Here is a 22,261-nt window from a genome sequence, read left to right on the forward strand (position 1 = left end):
TGAGCCTGCCTGGGTCCTCATCGCCGGCAGCTCACCCAGCCACTGCAGTTTTCCTCTCTGCTAGAGCATGTTCACGGTGTCGTCCCGCTTGCAGTGTGAGGGTCACCTAAGCCAAAAGACAGGCAAGAACCTGGAGCCAGGGGGCAGGGAGACATGCACTGAGCATACGTGGCTGGCTGAAGGCTGCAGCTGAGGCTAAAAGCATTAACTTAAAGAAAAGTGTTCCATCCCAGGGCGGGAGTTCCAAGGTGACTATGACTCCCGGCAGAGAGGGGCTCCTGCAAAACACCTGGAATGAGGAAGCCTCCCGCTGGGAGCGCACAGCTCAGCGGGCAGGGAGAGGCCGGGTGCAAGAGAACAAGAAACCAGTGGTGCTTGGCACACAGGGAACCGTCTCTCATGGGAACTCAGACTGCTAAAAACACGCTGCAAGTGACAGAGGAATGCTTAGGAACAGTAAGAATGACTCTGAGGTCAATTCCGATAAGTAATAATTACCTGACATGCATTTTTGAAATTCCACGTTATTTGTACCAGGCAAGAGCGAGCCAGTGGTAAGAACGGGCACCAGTCCTACCTTCTTAGAGCTCGTGGTCTACTGGGAGAAGCAAAGAATCACATGCTTGTTTGGTTTGAGTAATTACAAACTAAGGAATAAGCTTGAAGGAATAGGCATAAAGTTGGATGGCACACCCCAGTCAGTATCACTGGGTGGCAAGGGGCCCAAGATCCAAACAGTGAGATGTTAACTAGGCAAAGGTGGGAGCAAGGTAGAAGGAGGTGCTTCCAGACAGAGGGAAGAGGGGTACGGGCAAAGGCCCTGTGGCTGGAGGGGCTGTGGAGCATTTAAGGAACTGGAAGAAGCCAGTGTGGCTGGAGCAGAATGCATATGAGAGGCCTGGGCTGGAGGGTGCTGCAGGGGTGGGGAGACCAACAGTACTTGGAATGGAGGGCCTGGGTCCTTCCACTGGAGCTGGGCTCAGATTGGGGTGAACTGAGGGAGGGAGCTAGGGAAGGGGAGTAGAAAATGCAGAAGCATAAGGGGCTTGAGGTGAGGTTAAGGGATCAAGAAGGAGGGATCACGCTGAGCTCTGAGAGCAAGGATCCTGGAGAAGAGGGGGGATTGAATCCATAGAAGAAAGTATAAACAAGGGGTTCCCAAAGAGGCAAAAGGTATATGAGGAGAGCCCCTTACGCTCCACTATTCCGGGGAGAGCGGTTTTATATTTGGAACGGATAGTGGTGTCACCACGGAGAGGGCATAAATCGCCGACTGGTTTATTTTGTCTTTTTCCCCAAGCAGAATGGTCTTGGGGCCCAGGCAGGACTGATGTTCCCAAGAGGGAGCTAAGGGACCCTCATTAAACAGCTAGGGTGATTTCTGGTCCTGGAAGACCAGGTGTGACTGCACAGCCCCTCCTGGGCCGCCTCCGATGAACCCACAGACCAGGGTAAGGCAGGAAAGAGAATGCCTCTGTTCTCAAAAGCAGGAAAAGGGAGGCTTGAGAAAGGATGGAAAAGCATTGGCTTGATGCAGCATCCACAGAAAACACTAGATGATGGCACAGATAACCAGAAGAGGAAGTTACAAGGGGCAAACCAAAGGTATTTTTCAGAGAATAATAAACTTACTAAGTAGAAAATCACAGAACTACAATAGGTTTAATGTGTGAATGTTTCAGCTGGACATTTGATCGAGTTCCTCACAGTATCCCAGTGGCTGCTGTGGAGAACTTTGGACTGGACAGCGGTGCAGTTAAATGCATTCAAAGCTGGTTGACCAGTTCTGGTGAATACAAAGAATACTGATTGCACAGTGGCACACCAAGCTGTACTAGTGGCTACCTGTGCATGTGTGTTAGACACACAAAGCCTGTAGGAACCTTGTTTTAAAATGCACATGCCCAGACCACACTGATTGGGTGGGTGCCCGTTACCTACACTTCAGCAGATACCAGAGTTGATCCTATCCTGCAGTCCAGGGACCACTTCCTGAGAAACACCGATGCAGGGCACCCTGGGAGGAGGTTTCTGTATTCCTTCCTCGGTCCTGTCCTGTTAAAAGGAAAAGTGTAAGTGTACACATGTGTACACTTATCTTGTTCCCTTAAACTAGCGTTTGGGATGCAAACACAGGAGGCTGCCTAATGAGTCTTCAGGTGATCCCTGGTGGTACGGGCCACATAAAATATGCTAGAAGACAGGGGCAAGCTGTGAACTGACTTGTTCAGGCTGGAACGTTGGACCAAAACCAACTAGATGAAATTTCTCAGGGACAAACTTTGGGTTAAAACAAAACAAAAATCAATACAGCCCTCTAGGAAGGCAGAGAGCTGGGCTTCAGGCAGTGTGACGAAATCCAGGGGTTCGTAGGCCATGAGGTCAGAGGCAGGGAGATGAGGCTCCCAGTGCTTGGAGCTGGGTGGACAGCCTGGCCTTGGGCGCTTCACTCAGAGGCCATGATTTAGGGCAACGCGGGCCAGTTAGAGAGGGTCGGACCAAGAGGATGGTGGCAATGTGCACAAGGGTCTGAGGCCACATGTCGGACTTGGAGAGCAAGAGAGGAAGGGTGACGCACAGCCACATTCAGAGGCTTGGCGGGGTGTCCTGGAGAACAAGAGGCTTATTCCCAGCAGCCCAGAGGACAGCCAAGGACCAGCAGGTGAGGTTAGGGAGGTAGGATTTGGCTCCATCTAGGAAGGAACTTTCTACAACCTGGAAGTTTTCGGTAGGACACGCTGCCTCAACGGGGGGCGTGGGGAAGCAGGGGGAAAGGGCAGAGAAGGGAGGGGGAGTCCCCAACTCCTGAAGGTTTCAGGAGAAACAGGTAAGGAGACCTCCGTGGGCCACACCCTAACTCTGTTAGTCATCCGGGAGCTGATAAAGATACAGGTTGCTGGGACCTGCCCAGACTTCCCTGCATCAGAATCCCTAGGGCCACATCACAGTCCTCCACCCTTCGGAGCCACTGGGCTGGAGGGCAGTAGTATTTTCCTGCCCCCTGAATGAAATACACTGTAGAGCTAGCTAGTCGGCCAGGTCAGGGGCAAGCTGACCCTCAACCTTTACCACCCTCCCCACCACCTGCCACAACTGACATCATCTTCCCACTCCCCCCAGGAAAGAGTTCTTCAACTAAAGTAAAAAACCTGCTCTCCAGGGATGTTTATTGCAGCTTTATTCATCATTACCAAAACTTGGAAGCAACCAGGATGTCCTGCAGTAGGTGGATGGGTAAATAAACTGTGGTCCACCTAGACAGTCGGCTTTCAGCACTAAAAAGAAATGAGCTATCCAGCCATGAAAAGGCATGGAGGAACCTTAGGTGCATATTGCTAAGTAAAGAGGCTGTGTACTGTGTGGCATATGACATGCTGGGAAAGGCAAAAACTATGGAGATGACAGAAAGGTCAGTGGTTGCCAGGGGGAGGGCGAGGGAGGGGTGGATAAGCAGATCACCCATTTTTTTTAGGGCAGTGAACCTGCTGTATATGAGGCTATCCATGTCATTATACATTCTTCCAAACCCATAGATTGTACAATACCAAGAGGGGACCCTAAAGTCAACCATGGACCAGTGTAGGGTCATCACTTGTAACAAACGTGCCAGTGTGCTAGGAGGCTGTGCCTATGGGGGGCAGGGTTTATAGGAAATCCCTGTACCTCTGCTCAGTTTTGCTGTGAATCTCAAACTGCTCTAAAAAATAGTGTGTTAAATGAGAAACAGACCTGTTCCCTCTGAGCCCTGCTTATCCTGCACAATCATGAGCAAATAAATGATTGCTGTTTACGCTGCAAAAAAAAAAATTGTGTTCTTAAAAATGACACCCCCTTCTCCTGTGGGCGTCACCTCTAACTTTGGGGTCTTGCTTTGTAGTGCTGCAGTGGGCGTTGGTTTCTATGGAAACAGTGAGACCAACGACGGCGTGTACCAGCTGCTCTACTCCTTGGACAACGTGAACCATACCTTCTCCGGTGTGGATGTGCTGGTAAGGCTCGTGGGCAGCTGGGCCTCAATCCGGCCCCAGCTAGTTGGGCTCCAGGGTGGACTGACCTCCCTCTGGGGCTACAGTTGGTCCTGCCAGGAACAGACGGGCAATGCCTGCTCTGGGGCTAGGAGGGGCGGCAGGGACGGGAGCGAGGGCCAGAGGAGAAAGGCTGTATGAGTCCGGGGGGGCCCGGGTGGCTGTGGGATCAGAGCCCTCCTAGGCTCTGCCTCCCCCTCTTCCTGCGCCCCAGCACCAGAACCCCTAGAGGAGGAACCCAGCCCTGAAAGGACAGTCCCCTGGGCAGTCTTGATGGAAAACGAGCTCATCATGTCTGTAGCCCAGGAGAGCTGCACCTTCCTGTTGGCCCAGGGACCCTGAACGTGGAAAATCAGCCCCGCAGTGTTTATATTCACTTTAAGGGCCATGCACCCAGTCTTGTGTGGTCCAGGAAATGCAGGGTGAAAATTCTTCAAAACCCCCAGAAGCCCCCTGGGTGGTGAGACTGCCTGAAACCCAGCGAAGTGCCCTCCAGATGCTGGCATCCCAGCTGTGACCCCGGCTAGGAGCTCGGGATGCAGGATGGTGCCAGGTTGGCCAGAGGAGATGCCAGACTTCCAGTGAAGGGGCTGCTCTGTTGAGCCTGAGTGAGAGACTGAGCTGGCAGGACCTTGGCCCCCGGCCCCCGGCCCCCAGGTGCATGCCGCCGCCGCTGTGAGCAGCAGCTCTTTCTGGCTGACTTCCCAGGCAGTGCCCGAGCACCTGGGAGCTGGGCTCCAGTAGGAAAGGCAAAGGGCAGCTTTTAGGGAAACTGGTCCTTGGACATCCATGCTGTCCCCCATCCCATCTGGGCCAGGTCCCCAGCAGGGCGGGTAACCTCAGCAAATGGTCGTTTGTGTCATCAGGCAGCCTTAACCACAAGACCCAGCCCCAACTGGAGCATTTGTACGTGTCCTGGTATTCGCTGGAAGAGGATTTGACTTTGTTGCCTGCCTCCTTGCTAAGCTCTTTCAAGGCCTTAATCCCTTAGCTGGCCCCGGAGGGTGGGGGGCACCTTAAAGAGACAGCTGTGCTGCCCACCAGCACCCAGGATGTCTGAGTGAGGTGGCTCTGGCCTCAGAGGCGCTTCTCTGAGCCCTTCCTCCAGAGCTCGCCATCCAGCCCCTGTGGCCGCTGGGACCCGACCCTGGGAGATAGAGCTGTGTGGACACTGGGCTGGGGCAGCAATTTGCAGTGAAGGTGGGGCAGCCTTGTGGAGCCGAGCACAGCCGACCAGCCCATGGAGGCATAGGTACACCTGGAGTGGGGGGGACCCACCCTCTGGACACCCACACCCCCACCTCTGCCCTGGGTGGAAGGGCCTCCATAGTTACGGCCCCTAGGCTCTGCCTCCCCCTCTTCCTGTGCCTCAGCACCAGAACCCCTGGAGGAGGAACCCATCCCTGAAAGGACAGTCCCCTGGGCAGTCCTGATGGGAAAACAAGCTCATCATGTCCGTAGCCCAGGGGCTGAGCGTGTGCCAGGAGCTGAGCTGTAAACAGCGCCCCCGGCTGGGTCTGTGTGCCAGAGGGCTGCGTGCTCCAGCCCGGGAGGACGTTTCCGCAGCAAGCCCCACGTCTCTACATTCCCACAGGGAAGCGTCCTGTGGGGCTCAGCCCCTCGGCTTCTCTCCACCATTTCTGACAAGTGAGGATGGGAGTCCTGGGAGTGGTCCAGCCATCTGGGAGCTGCCTCCATCCTGGCACCGCCTCCTCCTGCCTCCTCCAGGCGCCCAGAGTGCCCAGGCTTGGGCTGCACCCCCCGGTGGAGAGGCAGGGCTCTGGGCCCTTGCCAGGGCCTGGGATGCTGGTTTGGGCCTCAGGATGGGCACCCAACACTCCCAGTCCTAAGGGCTCCAATAGGGGGAGCAGAGCGCAGAGGACTCCCCCGATCCCGGGGTGAAGGCCAAACATCAGAGAAATGGTGCTGGACAAGGTCAGGCCGGGAAGTGCCTGGCAATCTACACGGTACCCTCCACAGGCATGGCCGTGCTCCTGAGGGCCATTGTTATCATTCCTGTATCACATCATTACTTCATCACCTGACGGAGAGAGACCTGGGCTGGTGGGGAAGGTGGTGGAAAGGCGGGACTTCCTAGAGGCAGGTCAGGCAACTCAGCCCTGGGCCAGAGTGAGGTGGACCATCCTGGGGCCCCTTTCCCAGGCCAGGAGCACCCCCAGCCCACACACCCCATCCAGTGAAGGAGGCCTGTGCTCCTGTGACCCACTCGGGGCCCAGGCACACGCCTCACCCCTCAGGGTCTCAGCTCAGAATAAGGGTCCCTGTGAGCTCTGCTGACTCAGGTTTGAGCCACATGATCCAGAGGCCAGGGTGGCACCTTGAGGCTCCAGACTGAACTGTCAGCAGGCCCACAGGCAGCCCTTGGGCGCAGGAACTGGGGCAGAGGGGAGGTTGCCTTTCTGTCTCCTCTGGAAGCCAGTGAGTTTCAGAGCAAGAGCCAGAACCCAGGGGTTCTGGTCTCCGCCTCTCCCTTCAAGGACCTGGGATGGAGGCCCTCCCTCCACCCTGCCGAGGCCCCAGCCCTCTTACCTGGCACATCTGCCCTACTAGAAAGCCTCCTCCTTGAGAAGCTTCCTCCTTCCCAGAAGGTTTTCAAACTTCACCTTGCGTCAAAATCCCCCAGAGGGTTCGAGAAGCACAGATTGCGGGCCCACCCCAGAGCTTGCGAGTGTGTTGGTCTGGGGCAGGGCTGACAGTTCCCAGCTGATCGCCCTGCTGCTGCCGGTGCAGGGACCACTGCTCCCTCACATGGACAGCAGCTCCCACCCCCTGCCCGCTCACCCCAGCCCCACCCCAGCTGGGGAGCGGAGCCGGGCCTCTTCCCCGTGGGAGAGCCCCATTCCATCTTTAGGACACCCCCACTCTGTCTCCCTGTGGGACTCGATGTACAGAACCCTTAGTGGGGGGGCAGGGAGGCCGTAAGTAGGTCAACGTTGTGATTTTAATTTCTTGTTTCTTTTTTCATCTCGTTTGCCATGGGAAGACATCAGGAGGGAAGAGAGGACCTGGCAGATGTTTACTGTGTTTAGTTTTTTTCCAAGGTGGGATCTAAGAAATAGAGAAGTGGAGCTCTAGAGCTGTGGAAAGGGGAAAAATGTGGTCTTACGGGAAAAGTTCACGGACCATTTTTAACAGCTCTGCTCTAACGTGTGTTAGGTATGACATAGAAATGTCAGAATATCACAGTACGAGTTCTCCTGATGTTAGCATTTAATAATAGCGCCTTTCGGATCGATGGTTACAGAATACTTGTCCATCAACCTTACTGGATTGACAAGGACAGTTTATTAGGGTGATGTTTAGTTACTGAATTTGCTTTTACATGGTTTTTTCCTACCTCCGTGAGGCTCGCAGCTGCCTGATCTGTAGGATACAGTGTATCTCTGCGTCCTGGTATCTTAGTCCGTAACCGTAACCAGCTGTAAGAACAGAAACAAGCTGCTGACATTGAAAAAATAAAACCAAAGGAAACAAAGAGGGCCATTCTCTTTTCTGGAACCAGGAACTCACAGAGCAGCGCAGATGGGAAGGGCCACAAAGTTGCTGTGAAGGCCCCCAGCTCAACACCAGGAGTGGCCTCTAATCGGCCTCCCGTAGCACTCTCGCTGTGGGAAGCTCCTGCCCTCTGCGTGGTGTCACTTTTAGTGACCTTGCAGGCCACGGAGAGCAGAAGGCACCCGCCCTCCCCTCCCCACCAGCTCTGTTTGTTGGGGCAGCAGGACAATTTCAAAACAACAAAGCCCTTCTCCCTCTTGTTGCCAACACCCAGGCTCAAAGCAGGCTTCAGAGGAACCTGGGCGGTGGGGGTGGGGGGGGGGGAGGGGTTCCCTGCTGCACCCTGGGTCCTGCAGGGTCCCTGCATCTGGGCTGTTTGAAAGCATCTTTCCAACCCAAGCCCTGCTTGTGCTCCTTGTTTGAAAGCCCAGGGCAGTCACTGCCATGTCTTTCCCTTTCTGCCTTTGCGTAAAAAGTTCCTTCCTTACGGGTCAGCTCAGCTCCAGCCTCCAGGCCCCTCAGGCCCAGCCAAGGGACAGCGCCCTGTACGTACACCTGGCAGGAGACACGTGCAGAGGCGACCGGAGCACACAGAGAAGGCGCCGACTTCCTCCTCCTGTCACATGTCCAGGCTCTTCGGAGGCAGGGTCGGGTCTCTCTATGTCATTTCAAAGTCCCATTGTTCGGCCTCGTCTCTGGCTCAGGGCTCAGAACATTGTGCTGTGCACTGTCGCTCCCTGGACAACAAAGCCTTTCTCTTGTGAGCCATTTAGAAATCCTATTGTGGGAACAAAGGTCAGGTAGCAACAGAGGACTGTTCGGTTTAAACATTCTATTCGTCACTCAAACCGATTCCATAATCCACAGTCTTTAAAGTTTTAGGAGAACCTTCAAGGAAACAAAATAGATCCCTTGCTTGTTTCCCCGTCTGGGTCAGTCTCTAGAGTAAGATGCGGGATCTCAGAGCCCAGGGCCTGGTTGAGGCCAGATCGGGGCCTGCCCCCTGCGGGAAGGGACAGGAGGGCTGGGTGGGTCCTGGGGGCCCCTGTGTCACATTTCTCTCCCTGAGCAGAGCCTCAGGAGCATTTCAGGGCTGATGGGGGCGTCATGCCTACAGGTGTCTCCTGCTGCCCATGACCTTCTCGCATGTCGAGTTAGGGGGTTTACCTCTCTGGCTTCCTCCCACCCGAGGCCAGTCTCGCAATCCCAGCTGCTCCGCAGGTGTCCGGAACCACCCAGAAGATGAAGGTGGACCTGGAGCAGCACATGGCCCGGCTCAGCGAGATCTTTGCTGCCCGGGGAGATTATATCCAGACCCTGAAATTCATACAGCAGATGGCGGGCAACATCCTTGTCCAGCTGTCAGGGCTGCCCGCGTGGAGGGAAGTCACAGTGCAGCTGACCGAGCTGGCTGAGCAGACCGGCTACGTGGAGCACTACAGGTGAGGCGCCGATGTGGGGCGAGGGAGGGACCTTGGGCTGCACTGGCATCCTTCATCCAAGCCTGCATCTTAGGGCCCACACAGGGAAGTGCCACCAGAAGTCTTTATTAAGCCCTTAACTTAAGTCAGAGCTCAACATGAAAGCTTGTGGGGCCCGCATGGTGGCATGTAGAACAGCCTCCTTAAATAGGCAGTTACCGAGGCCCAGAGAGGGGCAGCAAGGTGCCAAGATCCCCGTGCTGGAGGCTTGACCTGACCTCGGGCTCCTCTAGAATGAGTGTTCTCTGTGGCTGGTGCTGGGTGAAGTGTGCAAGTGGTTCACAGGGGCCCCCTGCCTGCTAGGGTTTATGAGGCAGGACTGCCCGCACCTACAGACTCAGCCACAGGAGTGCAGGGGGTCAGGCAGACAGCAGCCTGTTTGTGTGTATAGAGCCTCCCCTGATGGCAGCTTCTCAGCAAGCCTGGAGATGCCCCCAGCCCAGTTATGTAGCACCTGGGTGATGGGGCTGCCAAGGGGCACCACCCCACCTTTGATGTACTCAGGTATACAGACTCATACCTACATCATCTAAGCTTTGGAGCTCCATTTCTGTTTCCTCCGCCTCCCATTCCCCAAATCCCATCCCAGGTGTGGCACTGGCCAGCTGCCCAGCCCCCGCTGCCTTCCTCCCTGGGCAGGGTCTAGTGAAGGTCACTCTGGGGAGAGCCAAGGAGGGAGGCAGCAGCCTCCGCTTTGCGTGGCTTCTGGCCAAAGGGCAACACCTACTCATGAAGTGCGCCCAGGGCCCAGCACCAGGGGGCACAAGGGCGCGCTGAGTGAGTGAGCCCTGAAGAACAAGTATGAGCCCTTTGGAAACCTCTCACCACATCCACCAATTCGTCCGCCCCTCTTCAAGCTGTTCGCAAAGATAGGAGCCTTGCACGAATTAGTCTGGCTTTCCGGATTCATTTCCCCTTTATGAGAAAGCTCACCCCAGGCTGAAATAACACTGACTCGGACAAAATGCCCCTGACGGTCCCTGTCCAGGGCTCTCCTTCCCCAGGGTGGGAGACGGCAGGGCCCTGAGCAGGGAAGCTCAGGAGTTCCCGGTCCTGGATAACGCTCCCCGGCCCTCCCATCGCCAGCCCATCAGCCCCTGCATCCCATCCCCAGCATCCAACTTCACTCTAGGTTTTTTTTTTCTCACATGCAAAAGTGCCTTTCTCCCAAGCAACAGAAAGAAACTGCGAACTCTAAGGGCTGGCTGTGACCTGTGACCCAAGACAGTGTCATCTGATTAATCCTGTGACATGAGGGCTGTTCATTGCCTGAGCCTTTGAAATCTTATTGTCCTGGGGGGCAAGGCAGGTAGAAAGCAAGTGCCCATCCTGACCCTGGTATTATCTCTGAGCAGACCTAGTGTAGGACCACGCATGTTAGGACCATGCACACTTAGGAAGGAACCTAGTGTGTGCATTTTGGTAATGACAATGATGAAATGAGTTTATTTATATATGAAAAGGGGTTTATTTTAAAGGTGAATTCATTAAAAATGAGGAAGGATGGTGACAGCTTCACAGCAGCTATTCGAATGTGGGTGATCGAGGGGCTCCTCTGCCCCATCCCCACTTGTTCAGGTAGAGGCAGAAAAGGTCTAGTCCAAGGTGAGTGCCCTTGGCTCCTAAAAGCGGCCTTGCTCCGTCCCTTCCCCTCATCTTCTGCTGTTCGCTTGCTCCGTCTCGCACCTCTGCAGCCCTGGAACGGAGGCTTTACAACTCGGTCTACCCAGCCTTAGGGGCTGGGGGTCCTCTTTGCTTTCCAGATGGTTCCAGAGCATAGCCATCCAGCTAAGCAAGTATTTCTTAGCACTTTTATATGAGGCGGTTCCCAGGGTTCCTTCCAGCTCTGACTCTGGTTCTAAGAAAATTGGCCCTTTGGTGGCCTTGTCCTAGTGGGGGATGGGCTCTGTACTTTCCCAAGAGCCCCCAACTCCATTCCTGGGAACCCCAGACACCCCTCCCTATGCAAGGAGTTGCTCGAGGGTTTTAATGAGGGGGAAAAACTCACTTGGCTGCCTGGTGGCCTCCGGCACACTCCCTACCCCTGGGAGCCTCTGTCATTTTCTCCTGCCCCACCTTGCCCCCTACCCACACTCCAAACTCCTTCTGACTCTCTTTACAGCGTTAGTGAAGTAGAAAACCATTGCTGGGGGGGGTGGGCGACCAACTTGTTTGGCTCTTGCATTAAGAGAAATAATAATGACCCTGAGTCTTGGGACTCAGGAGAAATCCCTTCCCTCCGCCCCTTGCCTCCCCTGCCCACCAGCCCTCTGCTGCTGCTCAGGCTTGTCCCGGGGCAGGGCAAGCGGAAGCAGCTGCGAGCTGAAGTGGACACTGAGCTGTGAAGACCTCTCCTGGACCCTATTTGGAAGGGAAAGGAATGAGGGGTCTTCACGTGGGGCCACTCTGGACCTCAGGCACTCCAGATTCTTCAGCCTGGGCTTTGGAGAAGCAGGGAAGCAGGGACTTTGAAATCCCCCCCTCCCCCTTGCCTTATTATCCTTAGCATTGAGCGAACACTTAATCCTCACCCAGCCCTGGGAGGTGAAGCTTCCAGCTGCTTGTTCAGGTTTGGAAGCCAAGGCCTAGAGGGGTGAGGGACTTGCCAAGGTATCCCAGCTGGTGTGCAGTCGGCTCTCCCCTCAGTTCAGCCTTGGGGGCGGCAAGGCCCAGGGAGTGAGGGGTGCCCGGGGATGTCCTGACCTGGGGCGCCCTGGTGATCTGGGACCGAGCCCACTCATGCAGACCTCCCTGGCGCTACGCTTAGTGCCTGCTCCAAATGTTGGTTGAAATGAACTTAAATCATCTGGTGGCGGGTCCCAGGCAGCCCCTGGAGAGCCTGTCCTCCTCTGTATCCAACTTCGACCTGTCCAAGGCAGGGGACAGGCCCTCGTCGAGTCTGCTTGGCTGCGGGCTCTGGCAGCTTGTTAGAGTGGAGGCTCAGGCAGGCCTGGGGGCTGCCATTCAGGCACCAGCTGGGGTCCCCTGACCATCCCCCCTCCACCCAGGTGGCTTTCGTATCTCCTGCTCTTCATCCTGGACCTGGTCATCTGCTTCATTGCCTGCCTGGGGCTGGCCAAACACTCCAGGTGTCTCCTGGCCTTGTGAGTATCCCTGTCCGGGGGCCTGGGATAAAAAACCCGGCTGTTACTGGGGTGACTGCACCGCCATCAGTGAGAGACAAGGGCCTGGCTCGGCCTGGCCATGCCTTCCGCCCCTTCCTCAGCTCCCGGCCCAAGGGAGGTAACGGCCGCAACTCACTGTCTGGGCACCAAGCAAGAACTAGGCTTTCCTCCAAGTGTCCCCGCCCTCCCTGGGCCTGACTCTGTTGAGCAGGTAAAGAAATACAGCCCAGGCACTAGAGCCTCTTGCCATCACTAAGCAACCCCCCTCCTTCGCTCCCATGTCACTGCTGTGTCACTCTGGCCCAGAGACCTATGCTCCAGGCATTGGGTTCCATATCCTTCTCCCATAACCACATCCAATGGGTCAGGCAGGACCTAAGGCTGCCTTCAGGGCCACTGCAGCCATCTCCGGGCCAGGGAGGGCAGGGTCATGGCTGGGAGGAGGGACACTGGAGTTTGGTGGGGTGGCAGCCATCCTGGTGTGCCCGCCTGCCAGCCGTGGCCCGGATCCCACCAGTGTGCCTCTCCCAGGATGCTGTGCTGCGGGGTGCCGGCCCTGCTCCTCAGCTGGACGTCCCTGGCTGCTGACGCAGCTGCAGCAGTGGTGAGTGGGGGACTGGGGTGTGGAGGTGGTGGGGCGTGTGACCACGACCATCTGTCTGGTGGTCCCTCAGTGTGTCTGATCCAGCGCCTTCAGGGCAGGGCCAGCTTACGGCCTCACTCCCTAACCGAGCATCCCCGAATCTCAGAACAGAGGGGGCTTAGATCGTCCACACCAGCCCCTCACCCTTCAGATGGGCACACAGGCACAGAGAAAGGAAGAGGCCTGCTCACAATCATGAGGCACTCAGGGGCAGAGCCCAGATAAGATGCCTGATGCTTGGTCCCTTTCCTACACCCCACTGACTCCTCCCCAGCCACTTCTTGTAAGTACCTGTGTGGATGGCCAGGTGACTTCCCTCTGGGTGTGAAGAACTAACCAGGTCTGTGGGGACGGGCAGGTTATGAACCTCAGGCTAGGGAAGCGTCCAGCTTCAGAAGCACATTCCTGGGCCAGCTTCCCCAGGCATTGGGAGCATGGAATGTGGTGTTCAGCTGGCCCTGTCCCCCTGCCTCACACTCACACACACAGCCTGAAACACAATGGTATATGTTTCTGGATGTGGCGCCTCAAAATGTTTAAAAGCACACACACAGAAGGTGGGAGGAGCATTCTGTAGAGGTATGTTTCATCTTCAGTAGACCTAAGCTGCGTGCATGAGTCACTCATTCATTCGTTTGTTCAGATGACTTTTTGGCTGTGTGGCATTCAGGAGTGCCAGGTGCCTCGGGATGCAAAAACCAGAAGGACATGTTTGCTCGTGATAGAGTCACAGCCTGCAGAAGAAGGACTTGCAGGCGGGTCACTGCCACCCTGTGTTAGCAGATACAGCGGAGGTGCATGCTGGGTGCGGGAGGGTGGGTAAGGGGGTAGGACTTACCAAGGGGGTTCAGGAACCCCTGCCTTATTCAAGGGCTGCCAGCTAACCCCATGACCCACATCTGTTCTGCCCTAGCTATCTGGGAACAAAAGAATGGGGGCTCCTGCTGGAAGGCCTCCCAAGCTCGCCTGGCCTGTGACTTGGGGGCTGGCGAGGAGCTCTGGCCCTGGGCAGTTTTCCTCCAGGACGCCCACAGAATGAGCGGCCCCTGCCACTGCTGGGCTACTGGCAGCTTTCTGCAGAGCGTCTCTGGAGGAGAGAGGAGGTGGTGTGGCCTGTTTTGCGCCGCCTTTACCATGCACTTTGGGGAGGTGCAGGGAGAACTGGACAGGCATGTGCCTATGTCTCAAGGGCCGGGTCCCCTCCAGACACAGGGGAGGAAGAGCAGGGTAGGAGGGCTGAGGTCAAGCTCAAAAGTGTCCTCATGCCATCAGGAGCTGGGTGGGCTGTACATAGTCCAGAGAGTGGCTGCTGGCCAGGGCCACATGCACAGCTGCCTGGCAGACAGCCCCTCCCGCTGGGACAAGTGTAAGCACAAGACGCTTGCACGTGGCAAGCTTTCTCCGGGCCCTCTTGTCCCCGGGCAGCCTCTGCCTTCTGGAAGCAGCAGTGGCCTCCAGCTTGCCACCATGAGCTGCCCTGTGGCAGACAGCTCCCTCCCTGAGGGGCTTCTCCCCACCAGGCTTCCCTGTTCAAGGAAACCAGAGGCGATTTAGTCCCCCAGCTGGGTGCTCTAGAATGCCAGGGAGCTGCAGAGAAAGGCGTTTTCCTGATCCTCCTCCAGGCCGGCCAGTGTGAGGGAGATGGTGTGGAGCTGAACAGGCTTTTGACGAGGCTGCATGCTCTGCTGCATTTTAATGGGAAGCGGGGTGAGGGGGAGCTGGCCACCCTCAAAGGCTATTGTGGGGAGTCTCTGTGGGGCTTTGCTGCTCCTGCTCTGAGGACTGGTGTGTTGTTTCTGAGAGCTGTGGGACTGACACTGCGCACCCCCCGCCTGTCCCACAGAAAGGACCCCTGGGAGGAGGGGGCACTGCCGAGAGAATGTGCTCCACATCTGGGGGGTCAGGCCAGAGCTGACAAAAGGGCCCAAGAAGGAGGGAGAAAGCAGATTCGGGAGGGGAGGGAGAGGGCCATCCGGGCACTGCCGCAGAGCAACTGCCACGCAGGGAGGGCTCTGGGAGGTCCGCACCAGCAGGGCCTGGCTGCCTCACTGAGCCTGCCCCAGGGAGGTCGGGGAGCAGCAGCGAGGCCTCTGGGACCCCCGCCTGGGTCCACGTTCCCTGCCCCCTTCCCAGAGGTGGGCCCTTGGGGGAGTCACGGAAGTTCTTCAGGCCTCAGTCTCTTCATGTGTAGAGTGGGGACATGAATGGTGCTTGCCTCACAGGGCTGCTGGTTAGCCCACAGAGGCACGTAGCAAATGTCCAGTAAGCAGCTCACCACACACTTAACTGTGGTATGTGAAGGTCAGGTGGACCCCTTTAGACCGTCACCTCTGCTCTCAGGAGCTGCCTGCAGGCTCAGCCACTAGCCAGGCTGGGCCCTGGGTGGCTTCTCCTCCTGCCCCAACTGTGCTCAGTGCCCCCCCACCCCCCCACTGAGTGAATGATGCCTACACACGCACTGTAGAGGCCTTGTCTTCATTGATAGCAAAGGTGAATCCCCGTGGAAGGGTCTGGAGGTGCGGGGAGGGGGCTGTGAGAGGCCACATCCCTGGTGGAGACTCTCTGACAGGGCCCCCCGTGACCCCCCACCCCCTTGTCACTGTTTGGATCCCAAACCTCCTGACAGTGACCCAGACCAAGATGGCAGCCTTGCTGGTTTTTTTCCCAAAGCCTCCCCACCCGCAGCTCTGGCCTGGCTCCCCAGTCTCTGCCACTGCAGTGATGGAGGAGGGGGTGCACCCCTGGGCCTGCTGATGCTGCAGCTCTGATTTATGGTAGTAATCCAGTCTGGTTGGTGATGTGTGTTAGGGATATGTGTACAGAGCAATTCTCCCAGGGTCCTGAGCACGTGGCTATGTGTGGGCACATGTGCATGTTCAGATGTTGCTCTTTGGAAGCTCTAGAGGGGCATTTTACTTCCCAACCCCACCCATACACACGTATTCTAGACTGTAAGTGCCACAGTACAGCTTGCCACTGTTTCATGGCATCTCGTAGATACTCAGTAAATATTTATCAACTCAGTGAATGAATGAGTGATCCTCCAGGGTGGGTCCTAAAGGAGGACAGGGCATGGTAGTTCAGGGCCATGAGGAGGGGCCCCCTGCTTGGGGGGCATGCACTGCGCCAGGGGCACCCCTAGGAACAGGCTGGGAGACCAGAGCCCACCCCGGCTGCTCTGAAAGTTCCCCACTGGCACCTCAGGCTGGACCTGTGGAGGGCCTGGCTAAGATGGCATCGTTGCTGTCACATCTCCCAGGGCCCAGCCTGCTCCCTCTCAGCCCCATAGGCCCTTGATGGCCACCTAGCCAGGCCCTGCTGTGGGGTCCAGGTCCCCCAGGTCATCAGTGGTAGAGCCTGGAGCCCATACCCTCTGACTCCCAGCCCCCTCTCTTCCTGTTTGCCATCTCACAGTGAGCAGGACCCCCACCCAAAGGCTCAAAGATGGATTCAGCACCAACTTAATTCTTTAGAAAGAGGGTCTGGGAGAGGCTTCATAGATTGACACCCCCAGAGTATATGGGACTGGATAACAGCAAGACAGAAAATAAAGCAGAGATGGACACATGAGGCCACAGAGCAAATAACTCCACACACCCTGCAGCTTCCCCTGGGCCCAGGCTCAGCTGCCCCTGCAGTCCATCCCAGAGGAGGCATGAGAAGCAAAAGTAAAGAGTACCAGCACATAGCACCTACTCTGCCAGTTCCTTGTCTGAGCACCGTACACAGATTCATTCATAGGTGAACAGCGTTTTTCTCTCCATGTTATAGGTGAGGCAGCTGAGACAGAATAAGTCACTTGCCCAGAGTTACAGAGCTAGGAAGGGGCAGACCCAGGGTTCCAGCCCAGGAAGGCTGGCTCCTGGCTGTGCTTGCCCGTCAGGACTGAGAGGTCCGCGTGAGTGGAGCCGAGGGCGCCTGGCCCTTCCTGGGGCCCTGGTGTCCTGACCTTCCCCCACCCTGCCCATCTTTCCCTGGCTCAGGGTACCAGTGACTTCTGCGTGGCTCCAGACACCTTCATCCTGAACGTCACAGAGAGCCAGATCCACACAGGTAACAGCTCTTGGGCCTCCGTGGTCCACGCCATTCTGGGTGCTCAGGCCAGGCCCACAGCCAGCCAGTCTGTGCCTCTACTTACCTCTTTCAGCCTTGCAGTCTCCCAGCCCCTCTCCACCCCCATACTTCAGGTCCAGATGGACCTCTGGGCCCTTTCTTAGAACCTGCCTTCTTTGGGAGCTCGGAGACTGGCTTGGCCACCGAGGATGGATGGGACCTGGTCGTTTGTGAGCTCCTGCCTGATGCCATTGTCTTTGCCTTGCAGAGGTGACCCGTTACTACCTGTACTGTACTCAGAGTGGGAACAGCCCCTTCCAGCAGGTATGCCCACCCAACCCAGGGGAGCCTGCCCATAGCGCCCTCCATCCTCTCACTCCCTCTGGACCCCAGCCCAGCACTGACCCGTAGGGTGGAGGTGGCTTCACCACAAGGCCAATGCCGCAGGTCCAAGGACCACACTTTGAGTAGCAAAGAGGACTGCAGCTCCCAAGAAGCCTGAGGCAGAAGGGAAGGCTTCCTGCAAAGCAGGGCCATGATCGGGGATGGGACCACAGCAGCGGCTGGCAGGAAGGCTGCGGGAGGCAGGCCCTCAGAGCTGAGAGGTGCCTGGGAGGTGGAGGCTCACGGGAGGTGGGCTCTCTCCCGGCGTAGGCACTGACCATCTTCCAGCGCTCGCTGACCACCATGCAGATCCAGGTTGCAGGCCTGCTGCAGTTTGCTGTGGCCCTCTTCCCCACGGCAGAGGTAAGGCACACTTCCTGTGGGAGCTGTGCTGGGAGACAGACGGAGAGCCCAGGGGACCCTGACAGCCCTTCCCCCACCTCGCCCCCACCTGAGCCTCAGGCTTTGGAGGGTGTTCACTCCCCCGGGAGTCTAGCCTCTGACTTTAAAGGCCGCTTGGCCGCACTGCTGTTTGTGGTTTAGCCACAGGCTCTCCCCTCTGCTCATTCTCAGTCTCTGTCCATCTGCATCTTTGTCTCTTTCTGCTTCAGAAAGATCTGCTCGAAATCCAACTCCTGTTGAACTCCTCGGAGTCCAGCTTCCACCAGCTGACAGCCATGTTGGATTGCCGAGGGCTGCACAAGGTGCTGGGTGGCCCTGGGGGCGAGTAGAGGGCCGGGGGGCACCCCTGCAGGCCACATTTTCCCAGAAAGAATCCCCTAGAGGCTGGAAGAGTGATTGCCTGAGTTCCCTTCAGGCCCCAGAATGGGGCAGAAACTAGACAACAGGAAGTTGGAAGAGGAACCTGGCTTCTTGATTCTCAGAGTAGCTGAGACAGGGAGACTGAAAAGTACCAGGGGGCAGGGCCAGGAAGAGTGGGTCAGGCTAACTAGAACGTTGGGAAACACTGACCTCCATGAGGAAGAGAGGCTGTTCCTCATTGTCCAGACTCCCGGCCATCTGGTCAACCCGTCCATCTCCCTGGGATGCAAGCAGATACCCACTCTCATTGCCTGGGTCACCCCTCCAGGACCTCGGAATATCAGATGGACACGAATGCAGGGGACACTCTGGGAGTATGTGAGCCCCCTGTTCCCAAGCAGTCAGCCAGTGTATGTTGACAGCTTTCACATCCCAGGCGGATTTAAAGCAAATAGTCGTCGTAATGATCATGGCTATCACTGATTCAGCACTTGGTTCAGTGTCCAACCTTGTTCTGTGCACTCTGTATCCAATATGTCATTTAGTCCTCACAGTTATACTGTGAAACACGTTTGCTTTCATGGAAAATTGTAAAGATAAGGAAACTTGTGTGTGTGTGTGTGTGTGTGTGTGTGTGTGTGTGTGTGTGTGTGTGTTTATAGGTAGGTAGGTAGATACACATGGAAAATTGTAAAGATAAGGAAACTCGTGTGTATGTGTGTGTGTGTGTGTGTGTGTATGTTTATAGGTAGGTAGGTAGATATGCATGTATTTACATACACGAATGTGTATCTATAAAGTAGCTTACTGACGATTCCAGAGCTGTCAAGTGAAAGGCTTGAGTTCAGGATCCTGGCAGTCTGACTTCAGAGCTGAGAACACGGGAGTCACCCTTGTGCCCCCCATCCTTCCCCTCCACACGCAATACCTCAGCAAGTGCTAGCAACCAGACTCTCAACTCTATGCTGAGTACGTCCACTTCTCTCTCCCTCCATAACTTCCACCATGATCCAGGCACCATCCTCCCCTGGGGGCAGGTAGGACCTGCTAACTGGTCCCCCACTTTCTCTTGCCTACTTACCACCCATGACCTTTCACACACAGCAGCCAGAATAGTCTTTTTAAAAATGAGTTGGACCACATCCTTTCCATTCCCAAAACCTCCAATGTCTTCCCATCACCTTATGAAAAAATGCAAAATTCTTGCCTGCCCCAAAAGGCCCAGCATGGTCTGGTGCCATCTCACCGCATCTCCTGCTGCCTAGTGCTCTTTCCTGAACATGCCAAGCTTATCCCCTGTGCCTCGCCTGCTCTAGGCATACTCTGCTCCTTCTTGCCATCCTGGCCTCAGATTAAACACTCCTGTCTCCTCGCTTCCCCTGCCTGCCTACAACTGCATCGGTCGTAGTCAGAGCCAGCCCTGCCTAGCACACAACAGGGTTCAGTAAATGCTCATAGCATGAACCCAAGAAGCCCCATGTGTGGGCTCCAGAGCGTGGGCCCTTAATGGCTGTACAAGACGCCTGGGATGGGGGAAGGAGAAGCTCCTATGTCCAGGCTGGGTCAGAGGAGCTTCCAGAGAAGATCTCAGACCGCAGGCTGTGCCCCCACTTCCCTTCCAACTGCGTGTCCCTCCTCTTCCCCCAGGACTACCTGGACGCCCTCACTGGCATCTGCTACGACGGCATTGAGGGCTTACTCTACCTCGGCCTCTTCTCCCTCCTGGCCACCCTGGCCTTCTCCACCATGATCTGTGTGGGGCCACAGGCCTGGAAGCACTTTACCACCAGGTGGGTGCCCAGGGATAGGTGGGCTCCTGCGGGAGCAGGCGGGGGCTCTGCTCTGTGGCTGACCAGACAGCTGAGAACCTGGGGCAGAACTAGACAGCAGGGGCCCCAGACATTCAGCCCCAACAGGCTGGCTGGATTTCTGCAGAAACTTCCCTGAGAGTCTAGACAGAACCACCCCAAAAGGAGGTTCCAGGGCTGAAGATGGTGACAGTATCTTGCCACAACCTGGCACCCCTTTTTTGTCCTCTCTTCCTCCACAGGACTGTGTGGCCTGAGTTGTTGAGGAAAGCTTTTGGTGCCAGGAAGCATACCCCCAGAATGCCAGAAGGACAGATTGTAGCACTGTTATCAGGGCACCTACAGTCTCCTTGAGGAGATAGAGATGAGGTGCTATTTCCGCACCTTAAGGGTAGATCAGACAAGAGGAAGCAGAGTTGGGAGGGTCAGTGTGCACAGGGTCAGCATGGAGGGCTGCCTGGAGGAGGTGGATGTGAAGTTGGGAATGGGTGGAGTGATCTGCATGAGGCAGGGTCGACGACACGTTTTAGAGGAATCTCAAGGAGACATGTGACAGAGAGCAAGCTCTGGGAGTAAAGATTTGGAAGCAGGCCAGGACTCCACTGCCTCAGAGCCTCCCTCGCTCCTCACCACTGGCCATATCCTACGTGTTGTTCTAGGGACAGGGATTACGATGACATCGACGATGAGGACCCCTTCAACCCCCAGGCCCGGCGCATCGCTGCTCACAACCCACCTCGGGGGCAGCTTCGCAGCTTCTGCAGCTACAGCAGTGGCCTGGGCAGCCAAACCAGCCTGCAGCCCCCGGCCCAGACCATCTCCAATGCCCCCGTCTCAGAGTACATGTACGGCAGCCTTCCTGGGGCCTTGCTTCCGCCTCCCCAGCTCCTGGCTGGGGCAGTGCCTCCCCTCCTAGCCCTCGGGGAGTGGGGTGTGCAGATAGCACGTGGGGTCCAGAAGCCAGGCAGGGAAGAAGGCATCAAAGGCAAGCCGTGTGCCCCCCACTGCAGCCATGGGCTGCCTGGCGGGAAGGCCCCCAAGGGAGCATCTCCTCAGCCCTGTACATCCAGATGAGTCTGGGCCATGCTGCCCCCGTGCCCCCTCTGCTGCTTCTCCCCTGGGCCGCCCGGAGTGCTGCTTCCCGAAGCTTCCTGCCCACACTCCGCTCCATGTGTGGTCCATTTCCATTTGCCCACTCCCATATGGACACCCAGGGGACCCACCCACAGAAATCTGAGTGCATCCCCCCGCCCCACCAATGCCTTTCCTTCCTGAGCTCTCCTCTTGGCCCCACAGGAACCAGGCTGTGCTCTTCGGTGGGAACCCGCGCTATGAGAACGTGCCACTCATCGGAAGAGGCTCCCCTCCCCCCACGGTAACTGGGCTCCAGAGGGAGGCAAAGTCATGGCTATGGCCCCTGCTGGGGAAATCATTAAAGATAAGATCTCCTGCCAACCCAGTGAATTAGCTCCACAAAGGTAGAAAAAGTGAAACCCTTTTATTATCGAATAACCTTTAAACCAGCCTGCCATGCACATCGCAGGCTATTCACTGAAGCGATTGCAAAGACAGAAAGCTCACCCGTAGAGCCAGACAGATACACCCCATGGCACAGCTGCCCTCAAGATATATGGTACCTGTCCTCAGGCAAGAGGGCTCCACAGCACCGTTTGTCATTAGCTCATCCTAAATCCACTGGGTAATGGGGTGGCTATCAGTGTTCGCTAATTGCCCTGGAGACGGGGCCATCTTCCTTGATGCTTACATTGCAAAAAGATACTCCCAGACCCTTAAGAAAACGTTGCTGGATTGTAAAGCAAGAGCCTTATTTAGCCTTTAAAAAGGTTTTACAGGCATACCTCGTTTTATTGCGCTTCGCAGATATTGTGTCTTTGGCAAACGGAAGGTTTGAGGCGACTGTGCTTTGAGTAAGTCTATCCACCACTTTTCCAACAGCTTTGCTGTCTTCATGTCTCTGTCACATTTTGCTAATTCTCACAACATTTCTAACTTTTTCATTATTATTGTATTATGATTATCAGTGACCACGGATTTTTTTTATGGAAGTACAGTTGACATACAATATTATGGAAGCTTCAGGTGTACACAGTAATTATTTGACCGTTATATACATTACAAAATGCTTACCACAATAGGAGGCGTTGCCATTTGTCAGTATGGTCCGTGATCTTCGGTGTTACTGTTGTCATTGTTTGGGGTATCATGAACGGCTCCCATATAATTAAGTTAATTGATAAATGTGTGTCCTGACTGCTCCACCAACTGGGTGTTCCCCCTTCTCTCTCTCCTTCTCCCTCCTTCTCCCTATTCCCTGAGACACAGTAATATTGAAGTCAGGCCAATTAACAATGCTACAATGGCCTCTAAGTATTCGAGTGAGAGGAAGAGCCGCCTGTCTCTCACTTTAAATCAAAAGCTAGAAGTGGTTAAGCTGAGTGAGGAG

At 56.0% G+C, this 22,261-nt stretch overlaps 1 protein-coding gene across 2 annotated transcripts in view; it reads left to right on the top strand.

Moving 5' to 3' along the window:
• The window catches only part of TTYH2 (tweety family member 2), a 36,154-nt gene that overhangs the window by 7,803 nt on the left and 6,090 nt on the right, over nt 1-22,261 (top strand). The window contains exons 3-14 of one of the 2 annotated variants that reach the window (XM_017644004.3): nt 3,878-3,989; nt 8,763-8,983; nt 12,031-12,126; nt 12,679-12,751; nt 16,774-16,843; nt 17,112-17,167; nt 17,498-17,590; nt 17,839-17,931; nt 19,637-19,779; nt 20,457-20,642; nt 21,094-21,172; nt 21,679-21,725. In XM_017644004.3, coding sequence (XP_017499493.2) covers nt 3,878-3,989; nt 8,763-8,983; nt 12,031-12,126; nt 12,679-12,751; nt 16,774-16,843; nt 17,112-17,167; nt 17,498-17,590; nt 17,839-17,931; nt 19,637-19,779; nt 20,457-20,642; nt 21,094-21,172; nt 21,679-21,725 — 1,269 coding nt within the window. The remainder of the gene's footprint in view (nt 1-3,877; nt 3,990-8,762; nt 8,984-12,030; nt 12,127-12,678; nt 12,752-16,773; nt 16,844-17,111; nt 17,168-17,497; nt 17,591-17,838; nt 17,932-19,636; nt 19,780-20,456; nt 20,643-21,093; nt 21,173-21,678; nt 21,726-22,261) is intronic. The other variant, XM_017643998.3, reaches the window with a different exon arrangement.

Source organism: Manis javanica, chromosome 4, assembly GCF_040802235.1.
Source record: "Manis javanica isolate MJ-LG chromosome 4, MJ_LKY, whole genome shotgun sequence".
In the NCBI taxonomy this organism is placed as follows: domain Eukaryota; kingdom Metazoa; phylum Chordata; class Mammalia; order Pholidota; family Manidae; genus Manis; species Manis javanica.